General features: G+C 40.0%; 1 protein-coding gene across 4 annotated transcripts in view; it reads right to left on the reverse strand.

Moving 5' to 3' along the window:
- Positions 1-4,721: 4,721 nt before the first annotated feature.
- Positions 4,722-9,817, reverse strand: part of SLC9A7 (solute carrier family 9 member A7) — a 146,030-nt gene continuing 140,934 nt past the window's right edge. For 2 of the 4 annotated variants that reach the window (XM_015585561.2, XM_015585560.2), the window contains 3 exons: positions 9,251-9,356; positions 7,473-7,550; positions 4,722-5,678 (listed from right to left, as the gene is read on the reverse strand). In XM_015585561.2, the coding sequence (XP_015441047.1) occupies positions 5,427-5,678; positions 7,473-7,550; positions 9,251-9,356 (436 nt within the window). In that variant the 3' untranslated portion in view covers positions 4,722-5,426. The remainder of the gene's footprint in view (positions 5,679-7,472; positions 7,551-9,250; positions 9,357-9,817) is intronic. The other 2 variants (XM_015585562.2, XM_006906902.3) reach the window with 1 other exon arrangement.

Here is a 9,817-nt window from a genome sequence, read left to right on the forward strand (position 1 = left end):
AAAAAAAAAAGCTTTGAGAAAAATGTGTTAAATATCAGCAAGGGCAGGAAAACATGTGGCTAGCTTTACAATATCAATCTAAACATAGACACAAAGGCAAACATTAAGTAGGATGCTAGGGAAAGGTAGCACTTTGGGGCCTAACTGCAGTTTTCCTTATTGTACATAAGGGTTGCTGATAATGCCAAGACTTTGCTTTTTCACAGGTATATATATTTTAACATTATTTTATATAACATGTTTATATAACATAATATAGTTAATTTTATAAAACCACCAGTTTGCCACTGTTGAATAGAAGACAAAATTCTCCCCAATTACAGTATGTAAGCTCTCTATAAAAAGTTCCCTGGAAGGTTACATCATCCCATGTTAAATTCATCCTATTCTATTTTAAAAATTGCTGTTCAGCTATTAAATGAATCTTGGTGGCCTTCCCTTTTAATAAGTTTAATGAACATAGTAAAACTTCCTAAGTAAGAAGTACCATATGCATTTTATATAAAAAATTAAAAGACAACCTAAGATGAAGTGACTCTACTATGAAGTCACACTTTGAATGATTGATTTCAGTGATAAATTCCAAATCCATAGACTTAACACCCACACAACTGAAAATTGTTCCTAGGCTTCTCCAAAGCCCATAATTTGAATAATCAACAAAAGTTAACCCCCAAGTGTCCATGCAGTTATATAACCACCCAGTAACGCTGGGATCTTAACTTTTTTAAGTGTTTTAGACAGCAGATGTAGAGTTCCTCATGCTGTTTACAAGTCCTTTCTATTTGAGCTCCTCCAACATATACAAGCCTAGATTATTTTCTGCTGGCCAGTGGTTGAGCTGACCATGGTATTTGGCAATTCTGTTAACCCTTTTTAAAAGGTAGCCATCAGAATGAGAAGGTGACCTCTCCCAAGTGCTCTGTGTCTGTTTCAGACCTTTTCAAAAGGCAGAATAGGCTGACATTCCTTCTCATCTTCTCCAAGGCTCAGATAGCAGAAAACTGGCTGCCTGCATGTTCCATGTGGGCCATGGTTATAGTATATCCTGCTTACAAAAATAAAACTGACATAAAAAACTTTGGTTTTGCTCTTTACAATTTCTGCTAGCACTGGGTGATGAGATTTAATTTAAAAAAAAAGACTCTACTTATGAAAATTGAAACTGGAAAAAATGGTTTATTTCTAAGTCTTGTTTTGAAAGGACTATCAAAATAGCCTACTTGCTTTTTCTAGTTAGACACTCACAATGGTTTCTAGAGTATTTTTCTATATGTATGTTTTTCTTATTAGGCTTTAGAAAGGGGGAAGGTCTTTTTCAGGTATCAAAGTGATGAAAGCAGCATTCAGATGGGTTGTTTCTATACTCTAACTCTTGGCCACTGGATTCCTTCAATTTCTTGTGTCAGAACATAGCAACTGACACTGGCAAGCCAGATTCTCCTTTAAAAAACAACAGAAGAGATCAGAACTCAATGATCTTAGTTTAAAATATCTGACAGACTAGCTCCTACTCTAATTCATCTATTAGAATCAACACCAAAGACAGGCATAAAACTTGTCAAGTTCCCCATTTCTGAAGTAGAATAAAAAGTCATATGCTTATTGAATCAGCAAGCTGACTTTCTAGCAGCCTCATTCCAGATTACACTTGACAACAGATGATAAAATCGGCTTTCGGATGCACCTCTTAGAACTCAACAATGGGTACCAAGGTTGGTTTCCAACCAGATGATTTCCCTTCTGATGAGTTGCTCAGTTGCCCTGCCACCGACCTCCTCTAAGTGCACCAGTGGTGTTTCTACATTTAGAAATCATTTTGTTTACATTAAATATCTCACATGATTACATTAATTTCCACTACAGACAGAGAAAGGAAGACATATGATGGGAGGAGAGAATGTGAAACAGACCTCTTTTGGAAGGAACCTCTTCGCCCTAGACTGAAGTATTCATGGATAGCTAAAATAATATTTTTGGTGTTTTCTAAAATTTCATTTGTCAACCAAACCACAGAAAACTTTTTTCAGGTCTAGGGGTCACAGCCTAAAGAGCTCCTTGCTGTTTGCTTGATGAAACATTTGATGTCACAGTGTGATATTTGGCTGCAAGGCACCAGTGTTTATTAGTCTGGTCACCCCAGTAAGTACCCTGGATGATCAGAGTCCATTTAATCATATATGCTGTTCCTATACTTATTTCCTAGGAAGAAATACAGCCTTATTTAAATTCCAAATTTCCTTCTCTAGGAGAGTTGAAGTCTCCTTGTAGTCCCCCAAAAGAATATTAAAAGGGAATGGGCAGGAGTTTATATCTTCTTTCTTGTCAGTGCTACACAGAAGTTTGCATCTCCTTAATTACCAGCTACCAACGACATCACTGTGGGAAAGCAAAGTAATCACAACCTTCCACTTAACATGTGGCCTCTGCTCTGGCAGTAAATGGCCCATTCTTATTCTGAGGAGTCCAGTGTGGATTCAGGCATGGGGACAAGAGAAGTGTGAAGGGAAAGTTCAATTGACTGCAAAGGAGACTATTAATTTAATCCCAGATTAAATAGAAAAGAGAGCTTCTCACTAACCTTCACATTTGTCAGCAGCTCAGTTGAGACAAAACCCTCTTTTCCACAAATGGGGGCAAAGATAACAGGTTTTTAATCCCACCCCCATACATACACTCAAGTCATCCTTCTCATGCTCTAAGGTTTCCAAACATGACCTTTTCTGTGTGCAGTTGTACTTTATGGAGTACATTCTTGAGTTCTGCAAAGATTATTAGTACGAAACTCACTCACAGCTACCCAGTCTGCATTATTGATCAATACTCAGTTCATTCCACATAACTAACAAATTTTTAAAAACTTAATTTGCTAGGCTGTTCTTTAAGGTTCCAAATAAGGTCCACTGCAAGTTCTAGACTAAATGCTCTCAGCCCTAGCTGCAGATTAGAATCCCTGAGGATCCAAAATACAGCATGGAAGCCAGGCCCCACTCCAAATCTACCCAATCTGGATATCTGAGGGTTCGGCCTTGTTTTTATATTTTTTTTAAAAAATGGGCCAGGTAATCCTAATATACAGCCAGGGTTGAGAACCTCTCTTCTAGCACATCCCACTCTGCTGAACTGTCATTCCCCATCCCCAACCCAAAATAAATATGTTTATAAAATGACTTGGATTACCCTCTCAAAGGAACTTTGTTTAGTTAGATGTACCATCGCTTGGCAGTTTCAATGTGGTTTATGCCAGATTGGCAACAGATAGTCAGCCTTGAGTTTGATGATTGTTGGGCTTCGTGGCACCCTACTTCACTACTCAGCATAGGCATAATGCTTCTAGAGTGGAAACATTTCAGTGAATGGCTTCATACTCCAGGACCTCTGATAAAGTCAGCATTATTCTCCACATCTTACAATCAAAAATTATTACCATAGGTCAGTGACTTACTTTGATCCACTGAATAAAAAAACATCCAGCCAAATAACTACAACCCTAGCTAAATTTTGGTCTTGGCCTTCTGCCAAGCCTAGCTGCTGCTCTCTACTGCAGTCTGACCTCCTGTCCAGGGGCTTTTTAATAAAACTGTTTCTCTAGGTGTGAATTATAGGTTTTCTTAAGTTCTTCAGTAGCTTTGGTACCCCAAATCTCATGGAGTTAGGTAAGTTTTTTAGCTTGTTTCCCCCAAACTTACGAAGCCCATGGATGACCATAAAAAAAAAAAAGAACTTAAATATAGATAGAGAGGGGGAAAAAATCATTCAATTCTATTACATTGAACCACATAAAATTGTCATTTGTTTCTTTTAAATGGTCAAATACCAGCAAGTTCATATGGTTCAACCTAATAATACATTTTTCCTGGTTTACACAAATTATTAATTGAAAAAGAAAATGTCTTATTTAAAAATTAACCATTAAAATTGTGAGTTAAAATGGCTGATTTCATTCTGGGTGTACTAGAGCAGGCCACTATTTTGTCTGCCATAATTTAATGAAAGCATTTTTTAGAAATTGTGTTTTCAAATATACTAGCACTGAAGCATAGAGACACGGGAGGAATCTCAAACTTGGTTTCCAAGAGTTCATTCCACATAACTCAGTATTTTGCCTACTAAGGTGTAGTCAGGTAGAATAGCTCATCCACAAAGAACCCAAACTAAAGACCTATCTTTCAGACTACACTCATGCATTGCATTGGTGCAAGCCTCCTTAGATACCAAGAAAATGACCCTTCTCTATATGGCAGTGTCAAAATATCTGGATTCTTAATCTTATATTAAACAGAACCTTCCACTGGACTGAATAATGCTTTACTTTCTACTGATTTGCCTCTGATTCCTCAGGTGGCCACCAAAATCTCGTGTATTTCTTAGCCTGAAGTTTGGAATTCTATTTAGTCTTTAAACACTATCTTGTGTTTTCTTTGCAGTTATTATCATTATTATTGCTGTGAGATTGTTTCCCTCTGAATACTAGCCTATTACCTCTTAGGCTTCTTGCTGCCTTCTCTTCCCTAGATCAAAGTACCCCACAAATTTTGGTGTTATTTCTAAACCCACAGTAGATATCTCAGTCCTGTTCATCACTTCCAAGGCAGTTAGTTCATATGGCAGCCCTTAAGAACTCACTGAATTTTGCAGTGATATCATCACCAGTTTTTAAACAGTTTCTCCTGCCTTCACATTAATTAAAAAACAACAGTATAACACTATTTTGCCTTTGGTTTTCAACGTTTCAGTAACTTCTTTATGGAGATTGCCAGAGAAGAAATTAAAATTCTTTCCCCATGTTAAAATGTTCATGGATATATTTTCCAATCTTCAGTCTAGAGAAAACACAGGTAGCAAAAGTAGTCAGGAATCCTGAGATGAGGTGATGCCACACAACCCTCATTGCTGGAGCCTCCACTCAAATTGATTTTTTCATATTTTCCATCCCATTTAACACACCAGTTTCTCCTAATCCTTGGAGGTCCAATTTCACTTGCCTTACTTTATGATCTTTCTTCTAGCCTGTTCTCCCTCACTTGATATTACTACAGCCGGAAAGAGTTGCACTGCTGTGTATGGACATGAAGCCTCTACTGGGAGGGATCCCCGGCACCTGTCACACCTTGTTCAGATACCGCAGATGAATGAATTAAGAGACCACCTAAGCATGCTATTTTTTGTTTGTTTGTTTAAATCTAAACAGCATACTACTATGTGAAAAAGTGGGAATAGGTCTGCATTTGTCTTGATTTAGAGACACTTGAGCCCCACCATCTGCATCTCAGGTTAGATTTTAAATGTTAAGATATCTTCAGACCTCAATAAAATAGAAGTGTTAGTTCCATTCAGTCACCGTCCCACTTCAAACAACTGGAGCATGCAGCCAGCCTCGCCCCACTGGTGGGCCTACCCCATTGCTTCAGGGTTTTGGGAGGAAGTCATGCATTATCTTCCAGGGGGAACACTAGGCGAGTGCCTCGGCTTGAAATCTTCTGGTCTCCCACTCCTAGATCTTGTTCCAGTACTTCCTCAGAGCTGCTCTTTGTTTTCCGACCACCCTCGAGGCTTGTGGAGGCTGTGTGGGAGCCTGAGGAGCCATTGGCAGTCACTGTGCTGTCTCCATAGGTCAAGGTGAGGTCACCCTCAGTCAGGATGAAATCAGAGTCTTCCTCTCTCAGTGGCTCTTGGTTCTGAAAAATGCAACAAACAACAACAAATGGGAGACTAGAATCTTCTGGACTTCCAGCCAACCCCAACCTCAACTCCTCATCTGAAACTGGGGATAATGAAACTTGCCTACATTGAGCCTCTAGCGTACTAACTGGATGTGAACTGTAGAGTACAAGTCAATGTATGGCACTGTTGTCTGAGCTAGGACTTGGAACAGCAGAAAGCAGCTCTGATTTTAAATGCCTGACATCTTGAGGTTAGTGACAAAAGGGAAGAAAGGGAGATCAACCTGGATTTTCAGCTTCCCAACTCACAAAGGAAGGGGTAAGGTCACAGGGTAAACCTGCAAATAGGTTTCAGGTCCTCTCTTCTCTGGGAAGGTCTTCTGGGTGCGCTTCCTGACCTACACAAACCATCCTAAACCCACGTAGTTTACATTTGAACTACTGATTGTCCTAGTCAGCAACAGAAAGAAGACAACCCATTATTAGGATTTCCTTCCTGGCCACACAGAAAAACCCTGATGCGAAGCCCTCAGGTAGATGAAGCAAGTGATAGAGAAGGAGGTTACATTTTCTTTAGCATCTGTTACATGCCTGCCAGCAAGATCACATAAGCTTTCATTTGGTCCTCATTCCTCTCCTATGATGGGTGCAAACACTCATGTCACAGAGCAGAAAATCTGAGCTAGGAGTTCTCTGTGAAATTTGCCGGAAGTTGTCCATCTAGAAGCATGGTTAGGACTTATGCTGCCTCCAGACTGGTTTTACCCATACGAAGGATGTGAAAAGGCACTCTATTGGGAAGAAAACTGGCATGCCATCTCAAGCTAAGCAACAGACAAAGCTGAACAAGGCAAGCACCAGCTAAGTGGCAGCTACTTGAAACTAAAAGACAGCAGGGAGAGTGTCAGGAAGCAGCATGAGGTCAGAACTTTTCACTCTCCAGTGGGTTCGACAAGCAAAACAAGGGGTGGTATGCTCCCCTGCTCCACCACTGTAGGGCTGCCAAACAGTGTGAACTTCTTGAACAGCAAACAGTTTTAAAACTGCTTTCTCTCCTATTTCCCATCTACTCTTCAAAGCATATCTGAAGTCCTGCATCCTGTCCTCTACACGACAGGGACTCCTCAGTGCAGGACCCAAACATGCCTCTCTTACAGCCTCATGGTTCCCTCTCAGTCACACTGCTCAAAACCACAGGCAGATTCTCCTGCATCCATGCCTGGACTCCTCATCTAGATGAGGAACCACTGGAGGGCAGTGACTTCCTTCTTCTCTTCTTGGCACCCTTCCTTGGATACTTAAATCATAGTAGGTGCTAAATGAATGCCTGTTAAATGCACCGACCTAGGGAGGACTCCTAGGTTCTGCTTGCATTGCTTCTCCTGTCCCAGCCCATCTCTGTGCCCTTACCGGTAACAAGCACATGCTTGTTTTCTGCATTATTTGTCAGTGATATCGACTTCTCCAAACTCCATAATGTGACTCCGTTTAACTAATGCTCTGGCTTTTTTAACAGGCAAATATGCAACTCTGCTTGCTTGCTGCCTCAAATCCTCACTGGAATGAGGCAGGGTACAAATGTACAATTAAACAAGAATCTTTTAGTCAGGCAGAGTGTAATTCTAAAACTCACTCCAAACTCCCCAATTTCCTCCTCTACATCAGTGTTGAGAAAGTCCTGAAACATTATCTGCCCTGTGAATAGTTTTCTTAATAACAAATGACATCATGTTCCCTGTTTTAGCACGTTCCATTTCTCTCATTTATACATGTGCTAAGTAATGATTTTGTTCATCTCTGTCAAAATACCTCTCCCAGGGCTCTTAGTTCCCAAATTTCAGGGGGAGACTCTCCTGGCACGTATTTCACTCTTCCAAGGTTTGAAGCCTGGGAGGGACAGAGAGGAATCTGAAACAATTGCATATGAGGGTAATTGTGCAAATGTAACCAATCCCCCCACCCCAACACGCACACACAGTAGCACAGAGGAACCCTAAACGGGACCCCCGGTGTGGCCCACTCTGCTCCCTCATAGTGGGAAGCGGGACCAAAATTCACTGACAGGAGAAAACAAGACTGGCTGTTGACCCATTTCATTACGAAATTCATGAGCCCAAACAAATAGTACCCAAGGAAAGGTCATTCAGAAACAAGGATATAGTAAAATCCAGTGGAGAGGGATTTCTAAGTCATAGCTTAATGAATGTTATATACAAATGATGAAAGCAATCCACTCCCTCAAACTGTAGATGACAAGATCAACAAAAGTTTGGTTAAGCTAAATGTTTGTATAATTATATAACTAGCTGTTCATTGCAGGCTATGAAAATGCAGCAAAATAACCCTGCAAAAAAGTGTGTTGTGGGAACACGTGTATTTTAAATAACCAGGGTTATTTTCATAAGTGGAAGAATACTGTTTTCTAAGTTGTTATTAAACCTAAGTGGTTTGGAGTTCATGGAAATGGTAAAAAAATGAACATCTTAGATATTTCCCAGATAAACTTAGTGAAGTACAGATGCCCTATACCTGATAAGTGAGGACCACACAACAGTGTGTCAAACAGCCATGAGAGTGAACCAGCCTGAGACTCTCACCCAAAACTTAACTCCACAGGGAGCCCTTACACTCTCACCTTTGGGTTCCTCAGTTAAGTTTCAAAGACTCTTTGCTCCCACTCTCTCAGCAGCAGACCTCACTATATCTGGAGCTGACTGAGACCCTGGTCAGGACCCCAGTCCCAAAGAAGCAGCAGCAGTATGGAGAGTGATTTTTGCTTGTAGCCCAAGTCACCCTATCTTGTACAGCTGTGGGAAGTCCATAGCCCAAACATTACCCCAGGAAGCAAACCGTGAGTAGACTCTCGAACTGGTGAGGGACTTTCAACTTAAGTGCCTGGAAGTTTATTGAGTTTATGCTGAATTCAACTAGTCCAGATGCCCTTAATCACTGAGCAAGAGAATAGTTGGTAAGCTTCAGATTAGATAAGGTTTTTATAGTTTTAATAGTGAGTTAGTTCTTTTACTACTACATAAACATGAAAAGTGACACTTATAAAATCTAATTAAGATGAAAACCTTTAGAAACTGTTTAAAAGACTAGAGCTAGAAGGCAAAGAAACACATAAACCCAATGAAACATAAGACTGAAGGGTGCAATCAGTCGGAGCTTCAATAGTGGGACAAGTGGCAATGCCAGGTCAGTGCCCTTTGTCTCTAATTATAAAAAAAAAAATATCCAAATGGCTCATTCTGTCACTTTAGACAGAGGTCCAAACTGAGCAAACTATTCAACATTCAGAAAAGTGACAGTTTTTATTAAATAAACTATTAGCAGGATGGGAAATTATAAAACTAACTTTTTAATCTATCGATCTAGTTGTACTGATTCCAAATCCATTGTTCTTTCTACTACGCCATAGCTGCTGATGTTTGGGAACCCCATAACTCTAATAAAAGGTTTCTCTGTTGCTGTGCAAAATGTATTAAGCATATGTAAGTTGGCCATTTGTAATGATTTTATTGGAGAAGTGAAATCTGTTAATTTGGAGGCTGAACAGGAACATAGCCCTGATATGCTTTACTTACGTCATACACCTGGGGACTGGTCAGACAGTGAGCGAGCAAGCCACACCAGGCTGGGAGAGTGGTGGTTAATGGGGGGCCACTGTGTGTGAGGATGGGCTTCAAGTAACTTTAAAAAGAGAGTTAAGGAAAAATATCTGCAAAGAAAATACACACCTGACAAATTGTGTTTAGAAATTCCAACAAGTAAATCACCTGACATTCTACCCACAAAAGGTCTCTTACCCCATTTACCACTAAAATACAGAAAACACAGGCATATCTAATTTTGCTGTGCTTCGCTTAGTGTACTTCACAGATGTTGCATTTTTTACAAACTGAAGGCCAGGCCCTCCACCAACAAAAAGATTACAAGTCACTTTATTGAAATAACTTGTTTTGCTGTGGTAGTCTTGAACCGAACCCACAATATCTCCAAGTTATGCCTGTATTTGTAGTCTGCAACAGTCTAAATCAAATATTAAACTAGGCCCCCATCAGCCTTAAGTGTTAACTGTTAACTCTCAGGTTGGCGATTCTCAATTTCAGTTACAAAGAATAATTAATTAGAACACCCTTCTCCTTTGTTAC

Source organism: Pteropus alecto, unplaced genomic scaffold (assembly GCF_000325575.1).
Source record: "Pteropus alecto unplaced genomic scaffold, ASM32557v1 scaffold392, whole genome shotgun sequence".
NCBI classification, from domain to species: Eukaryota; Metazoa; Chordata; class Mammalia; order Chiroptera; family Pteropodidae; genus Pteropus; species Pteropus alecto.